The sequence below is a fragment of the Argopecten irradians genome, chromosome 6 (assembly GCF_041381155.1).
Source record: "Argopecten irradians isolate NY chromosome 6, Ai_NY, whole genome shotgun sequence".
Taxonomy (NCBI): Eukaryota; Metazoa; Mollusca; class Bivalvia; order Pectinida; family Pectinidae; genus Argopecten; species Argopecten irradians.
Window position 1 is genome coordinate 15976824 of NC_091139.1, and position 18341 is coordinate 15995164.

Here is an 18341-nt window from a genome sequence, read left to right on the forward strand (position 1 = left end):
ACGTCTTATGTGTTTTTGGCGTGAACATACATTTTCTGGATGGGAGCTCAAGTCTTGTTCCCCTTTCATCCCATATGGACCACTGTGGTGGTGACGACATTCAAATGAAGCCGTGTACGAGCATTGGTTATCATTGTATGGAAGCGTTTACTGCTGATAGTGTACTAAATACGTGTTGGTCGGACTGGAAAACTCAAGCCTGGTTCAACTTTCAATCTAAATACGATTGTTATGGAATATACAATGCGAATCACTCCGGTAATGACCACCTTTGAAATGTTTGCACGAGCATGGATTCGCACTCCGTGGGACTGTACACTGCTGGTAATATGTATGTATACAGTATATGCTTTTTGCTTATTGCACTATTTCCATATTGTAATATATAAAGGAAATTGCATAATTTTTCTATTTCGCTGCATCCATCAAAACAGCTTACGTTTGACTAGCTAATTACTGGCGTAACCTTTTTTTTAAAGTTGGAAAGGTAATTGCTATTCTGAATAACGAATAACTCTCTAACTTTTCTTTGCAAGGAAAGATTAAGATGCAAACTGTAAAGAAATATTATATAGACGTCTATTATTATAACGAAGGTCAAAATATTTGTTATACGAACAAAGAAAGGTAGTGAATAGCGGGTATTCACATTTTGAATATGAAATGAGATCAATAGAAACCATTACATTTACTAAACAATGTAGCAGAAATTGAATACATTATCTACGAACTTGGAACATTATTAGTTTTAAAACCAAATCTTCATTTTACATGTAATAATTCATTCTATATAAATACGTGTGAAATAAGTAATTTAAATAAACCTTGATAGTTTGAGTAAAATGTGTGCTAGATACCTTACTTGATAAAATAGTACAATTATTATACAAATATGTCAATTAAAAAGTTAGAAAGGAAATTCCATATTTTTTTACTTAGGAATGGCCCGGTCGAGAAACTATGTTGAGCCATATAAAAACAGTACCATTGAACTTTAGTAACCTCTCATAATGCACTGCACAAATTAAGTAAATGTGAACAAAATGGCGGGTCAAAAACATGGGTGAAGCTAACACAAACAAATTCTGATAGAAAACGGAGAACAACAGGTGTCATAAACGCGCGCGTTTGTGAAAGGAGGTAAATATAAATTGATAGCTGCAATACAAGAGGCAGGGGCAACTCCCACTTTATACTTATACTATGAAAACTTTCCTCTGACTTTCGATTTATATTATTATAACGCTACAAGAAATCTGTTTTAAACGATTATTAACAAATATGCTTACACTCAATACGTCAACGATCGTATATGAAAAGCTTCTTGGAATATGGAAAACGATTTTTTCCTTGCCGTGTCAGCAACTTTGTTGTTTATTATAGCCTCGTATTTAATCAGCTTTCGTTTTGGGTTCCACAAATAGAATTTGAAAATATTTCAAAAATATTCCCCGCGGTTTCCTGGCGTCTTATATAACCATTCATTTTAATGAAACAATCTATGAACATCTGAAATCGTATCTAAACATACAGAACAACTTAGCTTGGGTTCAATTATTTATTTTAGGGCATGGATCGGGCAATAAGAAATTCTAAACGTGTAGACAAAATAGAAAATATAAATTGACAACGAAATCAAATATACAATTGTATATATTATTACACACTGCATTATCAAGTTGAACGCAATAAACACTTCGGTGAGCGGATACCAAAGGCGGAATCTTGTTCAAATGAATGCCTCAATTAAGAGAGCATGTACAAACTATAAAATGTACATACAAAGTATAAAATACTAGTGAAGTTCTTCATTCATACTCTAATCTTTTGTATGGTCGTGTTACAGTTAGGAAACAGACAACTTATAATACAACTATGGCACTAATAACCATGCAAAATTTCAATCTACGTTTTTTCTATTAGTTAATGACATAAACAAACCGCACATGATTTTGAAGATTGGATCTGATAGTCGGCCTTAAAATAAATATCAAAGGTTAACTTATTCCTAATTTATAAAGAATTCTTCTATAGACATTAATCAGTAATGATAATTACATTGCATACTTGAACAAATTGTATAAAAAGAGATGGAACATGAAGGGATATTCAAGGCATTTTATTGTTGCCATCGCTTCGTTATAAACAAACGCTTTCATCTACCTTTTACTATTGAATACATGTACAAAAGACTCAATCTACTTTTTTTCCTTTTAGTAAATAAGATAAAAATAATCCGCGCTTGTTTTTGAAGATTGGATCTGAAAGTCGGTCTTAAAATAAATATCAATTTTAAACTTATTCCTTATTTATAATGAAATCGACACATAATTTATATTATAGAGGAAGTCATCGATTGTCATACCAAAATGTCATCTGTGATATGAACGGTGTTGCAAGTTGTTAAAAAAAATGTTCACTTGCTGTCAACTTACTAAAAAATATCAAACAGAATATTGAATGATGTGTATATCACTACGGCATCTTTCTAGGAATATAATATCATGCACACTTCACATATATTCAAGATATCGATTTTGATAATTTAGATAAAATTACGTAGTCAGCTTATCTCCTTTAATAAATTATGTAATTATAAATAATGAATTGTAAAGAACTACATATACTGTATACTGTATAGTCTTAAGTATAAGTATAACAGTTTTGTAAAGGATTTTGAAAAAAGACGATTTTTGTTCTGGAACTTTCGTTGGTTCACCCGGGCATTCTAAACAAGAAATATGAAACCCAAGTCTCGACTATGTCAATAATATATTCATGCTTTCATGGATCAAAGTAATCATATATAAACATCTATGTTCACAACTTGTATGTTCTATGATCGTTTATGATGGTGAAAATTACAAGAAACTTTAACCATTCCATTTCATGGATTTTCCAATGGATGCTTTTTTTGTATCAAATCAGTACGCAACGTCGATATCTCTATACTGACGTCAGGATAACATCGGATTTTCGAGCCATTCTCAGTTTTTCTTTCATAGTTCGAAAAAAAATATGAACCAATCGGAAAGTCCGATTTAATATGAAAACATATAATTGTTAATAAGTAATAATAAATACATCGCACACTTGAATAAATTGTGTAAACACGAGATGAAACATGAAGGGGAATATACGGCACTTCAATCTGTGATGTTTCTCCTTTACATCGAAAACTTGGACATCTCACCAATTGCTTCGTTCATATCATATCTTCCATTTACTACAGTTACTCTAAATCTATTCTCTGGCAAATGAATGGCTTTGTCTTAAGGCAATGGAGATCAATAATTCCTCCGTATCCCCCTGTGGCTGCGCAGTCAGCATTGAACTTGTCTGGCAGGTACCCATCGTAATTGTTGAGTTGGACAAAAGACCAGTAGGAGGTGTTTAGATCGGCCCCGTTAAGCCATACCCATGATCCCTCGGTATCTTGGTCGGTAACACCTATCCATGCAGCATCTCTGTAACCATCTCCTGCACGTAATATATTAAAATAAAAATTGGAGTAGTGAATACATTGCTCACAAGATTGATTTTAGTTTTATATATTATCCAATCACATTGATAGCGATCTATCTTGTTCCGTTACACCATGCACTTTATCATAACAGATGTATTTTTTCTAAACTTAAATGTTTTGTTGTATTTTACGGACTATAATATTAGTAATAATAAATAATGACTTGAATGCTTATAATTAATTTTCCAGGCTACTTTATAAAATGAAATTCATGTACAGGTACGAATCCATTGATTTTTCCAATGGATTATTTTTCCAAATCAACACGCAACGTAAATATTTCTATTGTGACGTCACGATAACGTCGGATTTCCGCGCCATTCTCGGATTTTTTTTCATCGTGGAATGCAAAAAATGAATAGGCCAATCAGAATCCCATAAACAAAGAAAAAATAATTATTATAATTAATACACTTCATTTTTCGAGGATATTAAATCTGTTTTGCAAAGCTAATCTACCGCACTGTTAAATTCTTTATTTAATATAAATGGTCGTTCAGTATCGTCGAACCCTTATTCCGAGGTACCCTTAATTCCGTGGCATTTCTGGTATCGCCGAAAATCTCATATTTTCATTCTATAATGACGTCACATTTTCACCAACATTATTTTAGACATAGACAAAAATAACACCAAAACATTTTTTCATCAGTATGCAAAAAAAAAAAAAAAATAAAAAAATAAAATAAAAATAATATCTGCTATCAGACGCAAACAGATAAAAAATGAGAAGGAAACTCCGTTTTACCATGTATTCGGCATCGATTCCAACAAAATATGGAAAAATTATTAAATGTCCTTTGACATTGTTTTATTGTTTTTTAATTGTCATTTTGTGAGCTTACTTCCATACGACAATATACGTTAAAAAGTGATCCGGGAAACCATTGAAATGTTATTATATATTTCGCGGACTTTTTTCACGAACGATCCCGATTTCAATTTAACAAGATTTCAAACCACATTACCAATTCATATATCGAGTGATATCTTAATAACATATATTAGTTTTTTCTTTTATTCATCTTGAAATGTTATACTTTGTAAAAAACGTACCCAATCCATTATTAACCGTAACATCAATTTGATATGACGTGCAACGGAATTGGGGGTATGTAGATTTCCAGTGTCAATCGAGGATAGATGTTATCGTCTCCATGTTACAACAAAAATACTGAGGTAATATGTCTGTATTTTTGAGGATTTAAAACACATATATAATGACAATTATTTGGAATCAATTAAGGATCTACTCGGGTGAAACGTCCAAATTATCTGATGAATATCTTTTTTCATCTAAAATAATTAGTATACATCCTTTGGAAATAGGAATCCACACCAAAGTTAAGAAATGGAATAAAAATAACAAGATGGTGTGCTTGATTTTGAGCTATAATAATTAATCAAAGATAGCTATTTGACATAAAGTGTGGTTTTACCGGAATTTCACTGTTCTGAGCATGCACACGACAAACTAAGGCAATATTTTGCAAATTATTTGTCAGATAAGTATGATTATTCACAAAATGACAAAACTCATTTTTCCTGAAGGAAATAATATTATCACACTGGCAATCCATTATTTTTGCTCAGAACAGCTCAATCATAATTATGTTATCCATATCCCCTAAATTTTGAAGATGAAAATACCTCATGTTTTACCAATTTCGACTGATACAACGCTTCACAGAAAAAAGTTCCGAATTTTTTCTCTCTAATATTATAATAGAAAGAGAAAAAAACAGCGGGTCAGTGAGCTTGATTTTTATCCCGTAATAAAAATGTGTTATTTTCAGCATTTCGCGCTTAAAAATTAAACAGCTTTAGCAGATAGACTTGTTTGACAAAGTTTCCGATATTTTCCATAAATGAAAAGTGTGATCAGGTGACTTGGTTTATATGTCTTGTGATCTGTGTTTGATTCTAAATGTGTATGAGTGAAATTTCCAATAATTAAGGATTTAACAGTGCTTACCGGTAAATACGGATTCATTATTCTGTGTCTATGGAATTACCAAGGTAAGATTAAGTATTTTTTCACTGTTCTGAGCATGCACACGACAAACTAAGGCAATATTTTGCAAATTATTTGTCAGATAAGTATGATTATTCACAAAATGACAAAACTCATTTTTCCTGAAGGAAATAATATTATCACACTGGCAATCCATTATTTTTGCTCAGAACAGCTCAATTATAATTATGTTATCCATATCCCCTAAATTTTGAAGATGAAAATACCTCATGTTTTACCAATTTCGACTGATACAACGCTTCACAGAAAAAAGTTCCGAATTTTTTCTCTCTAATATTATAATAGAAAGAGAAAAAAACAGCGGGTCAGTGAGCTTGATTTTTATCCCGTAATAAAAATGTGTTATTTTCAGCATTTCGCGCTTAAAAATTAAACAGCTTTAGCAGATAGACTTGTTTGACAAAGTTTCCGATATTTTCCATAAATGAAAAGTGTGATCAGGTGACTTGGTTTATATGTCTTGTGATCTGTGTTTGATTCTAAATGTGTATGAGTGAAATTTCCAATAATTAAGGATTTAACAGTGCTTACAGGTAAATACGGATTCATTATTCTGTGTCTATGGAATTACCAAGGTAAGATTAAGTATTTTTTCTCATTTTGATTACTATATTTGTACATAATTTTTTTTTTTTTTTTTCACACTAGCTCATATCTATAATAATCAAAGTCCATGGTACTCCCTGATGGGTTTTTTTTAATGCAAGTTAATATACATGTGTATATAAATAAATATATACAATAGTATATACATAAATAGTATATACAGTATATTTTTTCCTTCTCTTTGTCATGTACTATATATGATATATCTGCTACGAGATATTGAAAGACAGACACATGTACAATATAAATTTGGAGATATGCTTATAACTGCAATACTGGTTCAAATTATTATAATACATAAAAAAACTGCACATGAACTAGTCTCAATAGATCTATATTTCTCACGTAATAGTTTGAGCAGCTGGTAAATTACATGTATATATTATATGGTGTAAATAGTCCATAGCTAAATTATCTTACCTAAATTTAGTGATTGGTTGTTCAGTCAAATGCCAGTATTCGATTTAATTGATTAATTAATATTAGAGACTAATTCATTCACTCGTTATGTTTTTTAATAGCTCAAATCAGTTCCTTTCTTATATATGTGTTTGTAAGTTTAATTTCTGTTGTTTTTTTTTTGTTGTTATTTTTTTTTTATTATTATTATCCCCCAATTTCCTCCCAAATACATGATGACTTATAAATATTGTTCTTTATCCGGATATGATACCAGCTTTATTTAAATTTTTACAATATACCAATAGCAATCGGAACTCCTCGGATGTTCATCTAATAATCTAAGTTTAAGTAAGCGTCTGGGCGAATGAGATTCTATTATGTAATGTTAGAGCGGGACAGCCTTGTTTACTCAGAAATTGCTTTTAACTATGGTTGCATTTGTGAAACATAAAGATACAGAGTGTGGATGCATTGCAGATGGTTCAGGTATTTCTCACTGGTATGACTATACTGACAGCAATACTTTTGATTATGGGTAATTCAAAAATTCTTTCTATGAATGTAAGGGGACTGTACTCTGACAAACATAAGAGAAGGGATGTGTTCCATTGGTGTAAACAAAAACAGGCAGATATTGTTTGTCTCCAAGAGACACATTGCACAAACACAGTAGAACAGATTTGGGAAAGAGAATGGGGATATCAGTGTATTTTTAATAATTTTAATTCTAGGTCTGCAGGTGTCGCCATACTTTTCAGGAATACTTTTGAGTATACAATACACGGAAGTAGGTTAGATAATGATGGAAGGTTTATAATACTTGATATTACAGTCAACAACAACAGATTTATTTTGACTTGTATTTATGGTCCTAACAAAGACACGCCAGAATTTTTTGCAAATATAAACACAACTCTAATGGGCTGGGAAGGTTTGCCAATGATTATTTGTGGTGACTGGAATACCGTTCAGGATAGGAATATTGATACATGTAATATAATTAGAAACAATAATCCAAAGTGTCAGGAAAGTATAAAAAATCTTATAGAAACTTTCGATCTTGTAGACCCATGGAGAAATTTTAACCCAGAACATAGAACCTTTACATGGCGATAAAAAAACCTATCAGACAAAGCAGGTTAGACTATTTTTTGGTAACAAATGACATATTTACTAAGACCAAATCATCATCAATTCTTCCAGGCTATCGAACAGATCATTCATGTATTTTGTTAGATATCAATCTTGATAATAGTCAGAGAGGGAAGGGCTACTGGAAACATAATGTTAAATTGTTAGGTGACACAGAATATGTTGATTTAGTTAAAAAATGTATTAATGAAACGTTAGATGAATATATTACGAGTGGGGATAAACAGGATTTGGAGAATGCAACATTTCGAATAAACTCGCAATTACTTTTTGAAATACTGAAGATGAAAATCAGGTCTTTGACTATCCTTTATTCTGGAAATAAAACACGTGAAATGAAGAGGCAAGAGAAAAGTTTAGAGAGTGATATTGCAGAACTAGAATTAGAAGTTAACCAAAGACCATCAAGAGATATCTTATCTGATTTGGAGAATAAAAAGCAATTACTAGAAAACATACGCAGAGATAAAATAAAAGGTGTCATGTTCAGATCTAAAGCCATGTGGTATGAAGACGGTGAAAAAAATTCCAACTACTTTTGTAATCTAGAGAAAAGAAATTATGTAAATAAAACAATTTGTGAATTGATATCAGAATCTGGAGATTTGCTTGAAGATATGGGTGAAATTCTAAAAAGAAGAAGCAAACTTTTTTAATAATTTTGTATCAATCAAATAATAGGGAGACACACGGCATTGAGAACTCAGAATTTTTTAATCATGCAGTGAAACTAAGTGAAGAAGAAAAAGAAAGTTGTGAGGGTTTTTTTAATCTAAGGGAATTATCTCTATCTTTGAAAAATATGAAAAATGGGAAAAGTCCTGGGTCGGATGGTTTTGGGGCAGAATTTTATAATTTTTTTTTGGAAGGACTTAGGAACACTGCTTTGTAAATCTGTTAATTATGCATATGAAAATGGAAAACTCTCAGACTTTCAATGTCAAGGTATTATTACATGTTTGCCAAAAGAGGGAAAGGATAGAAGGTTTATTAAAAATTGGAGACCCATATCATTATTAAACATAGACTATAAAATAGCAGCAGCAGCCATTGCAAATAGAATGAAGCCAATATTACCTCATATAATTAGCAATACACAAACAGGATTTATTAAGGGTAGGTTTATAGGGGAAAACACTAGACAGCTTTATGATATCATGCTTTTTCTTAACTTGTTACAGCTTAAACAATGGTCGCATAATCGAGTTAAAAATCATTTTAAAAACGAAATTTGGAAGATTCCGGATTAAGATATTGAAAGCTATTAATGTAAATGGTGTATATATTAGTTCGTGGAAATAAACTTTCAAGAATTTACTTGGATTACAAATTCCGAAAATAAAGCGCATGCGAAAGTTAGTTGGTTTACAGATTTTTTTTTTATTTTATGAAAGAGACACTCTGGTGATTGTCATTTGTGTTTTAAAATTTCGACAAGGTTATTTATTCGGCTCACAGGATTTTTTTTCAAGATAATAAAGTGCATTTGGTTTAATAGTGACACCAGAAGATAGTTGTTGTCTAAACCTAATACCATTTTAAATCCCAGGTAACCATACTGATATCTAATAACCTTATGAGTCAGTCTGGATAACAAATCAATGGGTTATTATAACACTTGACATTCTCAAGTATCAATGGAAGAATAATGATTTCATTGAGAAATCTTTTAGTGAAATACCAACATTGAATTGTTAAAGTCCCGATCTCCTAATATTTCAGTATTCCTTTTCGTATATTTTGACAAATAATTCCTTTGTCCTACGATCATACCTCCATAATTGAAGTATGCCTGGTGTAGTTTAGCATTATCTAAAATGGCTAGCCGGCCATGGTCTTGTTCACATAGTGTTTTCGCGGTGTCCCAGTTCACACTATTACTGTGCATCTTCACACATAAAGGTCCATCCTCCATCCATGCATAGCCCGCTAGATGGCAACCTACAGTATGACAATTTGACAAATTGTATTTCTATTTTCACACAATATTTGTATCAATAGTTCAGAGCGTTCTATAAATTATGTTACACTTTCAATGTGTTATCTTATACAGAGCGTAAACCACCAGGGCCCGGTTGTTCAAAGCATGGTTAGCTTTATCACATGATAAGTGAAATTTCCATTTATCGTTTACTGCAAAATTTGTAATTATTTCTTAACAAAACTCAGCACGTAAGTAAAGAATTAATTTCTTAAGATTCTTATAAAATGTTGTAAAATTTGTAGTAGTAGAATTTTTTTTATCTTGATTTGAAAATTGTTGTTAAACTGTGATTACCCTAATCGCATTTTGCAAAACAAAAGCCTGCACACATATTTCATAATATGAATAAAAACGGATTAACGAAAAAATCTAGGTAGTCTTACTAAAACCAACAATATTAATATAAGACATCTTTTTGCAAATTGTGGTCAAAATGACTTTACTATTGATATTTGAGCAACCTTAGCATCGATGATTTATTTTTATTTTCTAATATATATTTGATGGATTGGACCAACGTTCTCTAGAGTTGACGATTGCTTTAATTCTGATAATATTCACAAAGAAGTTTTAATTTTCATTATAATCACTTTAATTATACACAACTATTACATGCATTCCTACTCACTGAATGTCTTTTTGAATTTAACTTAATATATATAGGTACTTGAACAATATCCTACTCGATTTGTACTTTTCGCAAAATAATTATCAAGCCATTGCAACTATGTTCAAGTCAAACACACGTTCGCAATTCTACTAAATCATTGAAAGAGACCTCGTACTCATACTATTTCAAGAGCAATTTGTTCTGCAAGCAGTTTGACGTCATTCGATTATTGATTTCGGAGTTCGGATCAAAGTTTAAAATATCAACCAATCAAAAGTCCAAATATTTATCCAACATCTAATATATTTATACCATGGGCTGAGAAAGAAATAATACGACGTGTTGCAGTTGAACATCGTTTAAAGGGACCAAATCGTTAAACATTCATGTAATAAAAGAAAAAAAATATAGAACTAAAAATAATTGTAAAAGTTGTGTACTTTGTGTTGATAACACAATTTAAAAGTTTGTTTAACAATTTTATTCAAAATGGAGAAAAACTATTTCATATTATTATCTTTCGGCGAGTGTAAACAATCCCTATGTGCATGCGCGACGCGGGAACATTTAAAACATCCGATCGAAGGAAATCTCATCTGTCTATTGGACATATCTGCTATCGACTGAAAACACAAATTTATCGACTACAGGTTCCTGATTACTGTGTTAAATCTAATAAACGTTTAAACGTATGCAGAAGTTTTGTGAAGAGTTTCTAAGTGTAAATAATCCTATACTGTACAGGTTTTTGCAGCCATAAAGAAGAGTTTTCATTATATTATATGTTTTTTACTTGCTTCTACCGTTATTTTATTTTCATTTGTCATGATATTAGGTACTATTCCGCTAAACCTGCCAATACTATTAGGCTTTAAAAAAATTGGCCTTATATATAGACTTTATAATAAGGAAAAAACGGGGAAAAACTAATAATATAGGCATGTTTAGCGGACTTAGTAAGTACGTGTATTTCTGTTATTATTATATCAATATTTGACATTCCCTATACATAGTATATCCTTAGTTATAATGTCTATCCGTCTAATGGGCATTCCCAATATATCTTTAGTTATAGTCTTTATCCGTCTAATGAACATTCCTTATATAGCCCTAGTTATAAGATATATCCGTCTAATGGAAATTCCCTATATATCCTTAGTTATAGTGTCTATCCGTTTAATGGTCATTTCCTATATATACCTAGTTATAGTCTCTATCCGTCTAATGGACATTACCCTACATGTCACTAGTCATATAACTTTTACATCTGATTTACTAAAAACAATCAGCCTAACTATATATCTAAATTTTATGTGTACTTTTATGTATTTAAAGCAAAAATATACCTTACATTGTAGACCTATGTATATGTTTGCTTAATAATGTACTTGTACACCTCTATTCATGTATAATATATACATAATTAACGGGTGAAAATACCTCTCACTTCTTGTCATATTTCCATCAAATACTCTAAAGCTTCACAGAACGTATGCTGTTTTATGCATAAAACGGGGGTAGGAGGCGGTGGTCGGGGTTGGAAGGGTTCGGGGGGGGATTGCCTCCCCGTTTCCCAGTCCTGACGGGGGCAAACATGTCTTTTTGCCCCCCCCCCCCATTTTTGCCCCCCCCCCCCCCATTTTTGCCGACTGAAATGTTCTAAAATTGCACATTTGAAAGAAAAAAGGGTCCTCCTGTGCACATTTTCGTACTTTATTTTAGACAATTTTTCGCTGCGTGGCACCTTTTCTTAAACGTTCATGTACATATATGTATGCATATAATCTTGAAACGTTTAACAGTAAAAATTCAATACACATGTACTAGACTAAAAATGTCAATCGAGGGATTCTACATACTTTTTTTAAAAAAATTATCTTAAAAGATTCATTTGTTTATATGACTTAGCAAGACAATTAATTCATTATTATTTTGTGTTAAACAACAATGTGCCGATGGTGTGAAGCCGGTATGTTCAGATCGAGCAGAGTTGCATAATGACATAGCGGCATTCACAATTATCATTTCTAAATGCAGGTAACTTTAAATAAAAATATTAAGAAAGCTTTGAAATAATTAATATACATCGTAAAACTCATCACAGCCATTCTAAATCGTAATATTTTTACCCGGGGGAGACCCCCGGACCCCCTCAAACACCAAAATCTCGCGCCTTCGGGCGCTCCCACATTCATCAAAATGCATCGTAAAATTCTAAATCGTAATCGGGGCGAGGAGGGGGGGGGGGAGGTTTCCAAATATTGAGGACCATGCCACTGAGATACGCTGTAAATGTATCGGCTATTACGCTTAATCTGGCCAATGTAACCGATAAAATATAAGTTGCCTCTTAGTGGTGTTATTACATCTATATCCACTAGCCGGATGAGATTTTCAGCGACCTCGATTTCGAACTCAAAGATGCACTCGGTTCTTTCCGTTGTAAACAATCAATGCCGACAGATAAAATTTCTTGTTGTGTTTGGCGATATTTTAACGTTGATAAACATTGCCAATAGTTCAAATTAAATGTTGTAATTTTGAAAACTTTTTAATTTCAGGTATAAGAACTTTTGTAGGAAGTCAAAAACCCTAAGAAATCTATGTAAATCTAATGATTTAGTAATTTTAATGACCTGTTAACAGTAACTGTCATTTATGTGCTAGGATTATATGAAATGGGGGCTGTAGGAAACTCAGGTGGACAAGACCACTGACCTATGATTAGCTGAAGTTGGTTCCGAGTTCCGAGTTCCGTTTAAGTAAAACGGAACTAGGAACCAGTTCCGAGTTCCGTTTAAGGATTTTGTTTTTTAAACACAATTTTAAAAAATTCAATTTATGTAATTTGAACATATTACAAATGTTTTCTGTTGTGTTTTTTCATGGATAATTTGTGATAGAGCTAGTATAAATACGTTTTCAAATAACATCTATATCCGTTTAAGTAAAACGGAACTCGGAACCAGTTCCGAGTTCCGTTTAAGGAAATTTTCTATCTATTTAGATAAAATCATTCTATATACCTAAGACATATGAGAAATGTTGCCAGTTGTCATTTTTTCATGGGTTAATAGTGGCAAATCCACTTTAATTTAGTTTTCGATAGACTTCCATTTCCCAGTTCCGTTTAAGTAAAACGGAACTCGGAACCAGTTCCGAGTTCCGTTTAAGGAAATTTTCTATCTATTTAGATAAAATCATTCTATATGCCTAAGACATATGAATAATGTTGCCTGTTGTCATTTTTCATGGGTTACTAGTGATGAATCCACTTTAATTCAGTTTTCGATCAACTCCTATCTCCCAGTTCCGTTTAAGTAAAACGGAACTCGGAACCAGTTCCGAGTTCCGTTTAAGGAAATTTTCTATCTATTTAGATAAAATCATTCTATTTGCCTAAGACATATGAGAAATGTTGCCAGTTGTCTTTTTTCATGGGTTAATAGTGATGAATCCACTTTAATTCAGTTTTCGATCAACTCCCATTTCCGAGTTCCGTTTAAGTAAAACGGAACTCGGAACAAGTTCCGAGTTCCGTTTAAGGAAATTTTCTATTTATTTAGATAAAATCATTCTATATGCCTAAGACATATGAGAAATGTTGCCAGTTGTCTTTTTCCATGGGTTACTAGTGATGAATCTACTTTAATTCAGTTTTCGATCAACTCCTATCTCCCAGTTCCGTTTAAGGAAATTTTCTATCATTTTAGATAAAGTCATTCAATATGCCTAAGACATATGAATAATGTTGCCTGTTGTCATTTTTCATGGGTTACTAGTGGCTAATCTACTTTTAATTTAGTTTTCGATCGACTTCCATTTCCCAGTTCCGTTTAAGTAAAACGGAACTCGGAACCAGTTCCGAGTTCCGTTTAAGGAAATTTTCTATCTATTTAGATAAAATCATTCTATATACCTAAGACATATGAGAAATGTTGCCAGTTGTCTTTTTTCATGGGTTACTAGTGATGGATCTACTTTAATTCAGTTTTTGATCAACTCCTATCTCCCAGTTCCGTTTAAGTAAAACGGAACTTGGAACCAGTTCCGAGTTCCGTTTAAGGAAATTTTCCATCTATTTAGATGAAATCATTCTATATGCCTAAGACATATGAGAAATGTTGCCTGTTGTCTTTTTTCACGGGTTACTAGTGATGAATCCACTTTAATTTGGTTTTCGATCAACACCTATTTCCCAGTTCCGTTTAAGTAAAACGGAACTCGGAACCAGTTCCGAGTTCCGTTTAAGGAAATTTTCTATTTATTTAGATAAAATCATTCTATTTGCCTAAGACATATGAGAAATGTTGCCAGTTGTCTTTTTTCATGGGTTAATAGTGATGAATCCACTTTAATTCAGTTTTCGATCAACTCCCATTTCCGAGTTCCGTTTAAGTAAAACGGAACTCGTTAAATGAAATTTTCTATTTATTTAGATAAAATCATTCTATATGCCTAAGACATATGAGAAATGTTGCCAGTTGTCTTTTTTCATGGGTTACTAGGGATGAATCCACTATAATTCAGTTTTCGATCAACTCCCATTTCCGAGTTCCGTTTAAGTAAAACGAAACTCGAGTTATGTTTAAGGAAATTTTCTATCATTTTAGATAAAAGCAGTCAATGTGCTTGGGACATAATAGAATTGTTGCCTGTTCCGAGTTACGTTGAAGAATTTTTTAATGAATAGACTACGAACCAGACCTGAGTTCCGTTTAGGCCGATGCTGGCGTAGACATTGCTGTTAAAGACTGAATATCCTGATGCTTATAATCGCATCGCAATACGGGGCCTTTTAGTAATCACGTTGTCCGTCTGTCTGTCGATCGGTCCGTCCGTCTGTATGGTTGTCTGTCCGCCTGTCCGTCCGGCTGTCTCGCTTTTTGTTACCACTATTCATCAAAAGACAAGGAACTGTTTCAAATTTCATTTGTAGGTTACCCCGGCGCCCATGTTTTGTATACTGCATTTTGGGACCAATTGGTCAACATGATGGCCGATAAGCATATATTTTGGATTTTGATAGTTGAAAGTTGTTACCCTTTTATCTTAGAAAGTACCAACTGGATCGGTCTCAAATTTTATAGGTAGATTTCCCTTAGGATCTTGTTGTGCATATGACATTTTTGGATAGATCTATTAAAACAATGGCTCTGAAGGACATTATTTGTCGATGGACCATAAAACTCGTTCAAGCAAATTCATCAAGATAGCCAAGAGGCAGCCATCTTGTATTTTGGTATTTACAGTTTAAAAAAAAGAAAAGATCTCTTTTTCCATTGTCAGAAATATATACTACTTTGGTAGGCGCCGATAATTCTCTGGGACCTTTTGTACTATACTGTCATCAATCTTTTTCGAGTAATAGCTTCAATTGTATATTCCATTTTCTAATCGTAATGTAGATTGAGCGGGGCCTTTTCAGATATGTCAGTGTTTTAGTTTTTTACAGGAATCGTCTTTTGAACCTTCAATAACATAAAGTCACAGTAAAATTCTATATATCGTCGATTTCTTAAACGGAGCCAATAACGAGGTCCCCGTTCCGTTTTAGATTACATGTATACCAAAAATAGGAACCAGACCTGAGTTCCTTTTAACCCCACGCTTGCAAATTCCATGTTAAAGCTGACGATGCAAGTTAAAAAAATATATATTTGAGATTTAAAACAACATTTTTTTTTTTCAAATATCGTTTCTGAGACAACCCTTTGCGTTTCTAAGGACGGGCAGTCGCCATTTTGTTTTAACTCTGCTTGGATAGAAAACGCCTACCGGCCCCTAAATAAAGCGCATGGATCGACACACTTGCGCTCTATCATGTACATATAGACCTAGCAGTTGTCCACTGTGTATCACCTACTAATACGTAAAAAAACACTTACCTGTAAATCTGTGTAGGGCTTATTTTAGCAAGAATACATGTCAAATCCTCTAAGTTGTCATTTAGATGTTTGTCATAACCTAATTACAATCACTGGATTGCAGCTCCACAGACGTCATCAGCCAGGTCCACCTCTCCTTGAACGTTTCGACTTTGAACGTCCTCAAGATGGCGAGTCGACAAAGGTTGGCCAAATCACTGCCCGTCTGTGGATAGTGTCCAGCTCATGTGTTGTCGTCTCCACCACAGCCAGCTGGACGACTTCTCTGCTGTTCTTGACAGTCGGTCCACTGCTGCTTTTCTGTCTCTGCCCTTCACACCCAGTGCTGCAAACATGCTTCATGTGGAATGTGCAGGTAATCCTCTGCATACTATCTCCACTCTAGGGCCCCGATGTCTGCTACAAATTCTTCATACTTCCCCTTCTTTCGCTCAAATGCCTCCTCACATCTTTCTTCCCATGGAACTGTCAATTCCACAGTGACCATTTTCTTTCCCTGCGTTGACCATATGAGGATATCTGGACGCAGGCTTCCGCTTCTAATCCTCTCGGGGGATGCCAGTCTTCTGTCTAAATCGACCCTCATCTCCCAGTTCTGTGCGCCGTCAAGGATACCCCCCTGGTGAACAGTTGAAGAGGTGTGTCCTCCCTCCCCGCCTCGTACAAAGTTGATGAATGTACAACCCTTAACAGGCTTCCGCTTCTAATCCTCTCCCTCTCCAGGATGTCAGCCAGTTCATTTAGCACCTTGTCATGGCGCCATCTGTAGCGTCCTTGCGTAAGGGCGACATTGTATCCTGATAGTACAAGCGCAACGTTCCCTGGTCGGTTGCACAATGGACAGTCTGGAGTCTCAGTCAAGCCCAACCTATGAAGGTTAATAGGCGAGGGAAGCAGGTCGTAAACTGACCTCAGCAGGAACTGGATTCGGCAAGGTTCCATAAGCCAGATGTCCGACCAAGACAGTCTTCTGTCTATAGTTCCCCACCTCGTCCATGCTCCCTGGGCTCCCAATATCCACCACTTTGGCTTTCCTGATTTCCTCCTCCATTTTCCTGATGTTGTCCTGTACCATCTTCCTCTTGCCGGCTTTTTCTGATATCCCCCAGCGCTGCACATGACTTGTACCCAGTCCCTGGCATCATACGCACGTTGTACCAACGATGCATTGATGTCTCAGTCGGCTCTCATCTGCCTCTACTGCGTTGCTTGCAGACCATTTTCCTCCCCGTTCTCGTCTCTATGCCCGCGAATCTGATGTTATCGTCTTTTGAGTGCCTCACAGGCATCTCCTGTCTTGCCTTAATCACCTTGAACTCCTCAACCAGTGATGAAATTGGGAGCTGTACAGGCCAAAGCTCGTGAAGCTTGGGGGTACTGCTAGCCATCTTCGCAAGAACTTGCTGATGGTTCTTTCCAGTGCCTCTACTGTCGTTGTTGTAACCTCATACAATGTGCGCGGCCACGTCAGACGAATCCTGGAATCCACGGAACCAGACCTGAGTTCCTTTTAACCCCATGTTTGCAAATTCCATGTTAAAGCTGACGATGCAAGTTTAAAAAAATATACATTTGAGATTTAAAACAATATTTTTTTTCAAATATCGTTTCTGAGATAACCCTTTGCGTTTCTAAGGACGGGCAGTCGCCATTTTGTATTAACTCTGCTTGGATAGAACACGCCTACCGGCCCCTAAATAAAGCGCATGGATCAACACACTTGCGCTCAGTCATGTACATATAGACCTAGCAGTTGTCCACTGTGTATCACCTACTAATACGTAAAAATTCCACTTACCTGTAAATCTGTGTGGGGCTTATTTTAGCAAGAATACATGTCAAATCCTCTAAGTTGTCATTTAGATGCTTGACAAAATAAAATTCCAACACAAGCGAATAGAAATCCAAATTGATAATCCGTCCACAAATCTCCACGTATATCATCGTACTCGATGCTCTCGACTGGCTATATACACGTGACGTAGCTGTCCCAAACGGGCGACAACTGCCAAGGACACAAACGTGTCGATGTAAGTGTAAATTTTGTATATATTGAAGTGTTTTATTAGTTCTTATTATACATATTTTGGGATCTAGCTGACAACACATTTATGTATTTCTTCATTGAAATCTTGTCA

General features: G+C 34.2%; 1 protein-coding gene across 1 annotated transcript; it reads right to left on the reverse strand.

Moving 5' to 3' along the window:
- Positions 1-3232: 3232 nt before the first annotated feature.
- Positions 3233-16789, reverse strand: LOC138326371 (C-type lectin domain family 17, member A-like). Its single transcript, XM_069272482.1, has 3 exons — positions 16651-16789; positions 9495-9662; positions 3233-3480 (listed from the first exon to the last, which is right to left on the reverse strand). Exons 1-3 carry the CDS (start codon positions 16787-16789, stop codon positions 3233-3235), a joined length of 555 nt encoding a protein of 184 aa, XP_069128583.1.
- Positions 16790-18341: the final 1552 nt, after the last annotated feature.

What these genes read in the sequence shown, in the direction of transcription:
- LOC138326371 (XM_069272482.1), bottom strand. Translation starts at nt 16,789, where the DNA reads ATGAGGGTCGATTTAGACAGAAGACTGGCATCCCCCGAGAGGATTAGA. An exon ending in AGTTCCATGGGAAGAAAGAT is followed by an intron (nt 9,663 to 16,650) that starts GTGAGGAGGCAT and finishes GTCATACTGTAG; the next exon opens with GTTGCCATCTAGCGGGCTAT. An exon ending in GGCATACTTCAATTATGGAG is followed by an intron (nt 3,481 to 9,494) that starts GTATGATCGTAG and finishes TATTACGTGCAG; the next exon opens with GAGATGGTTACAGAGATGCT.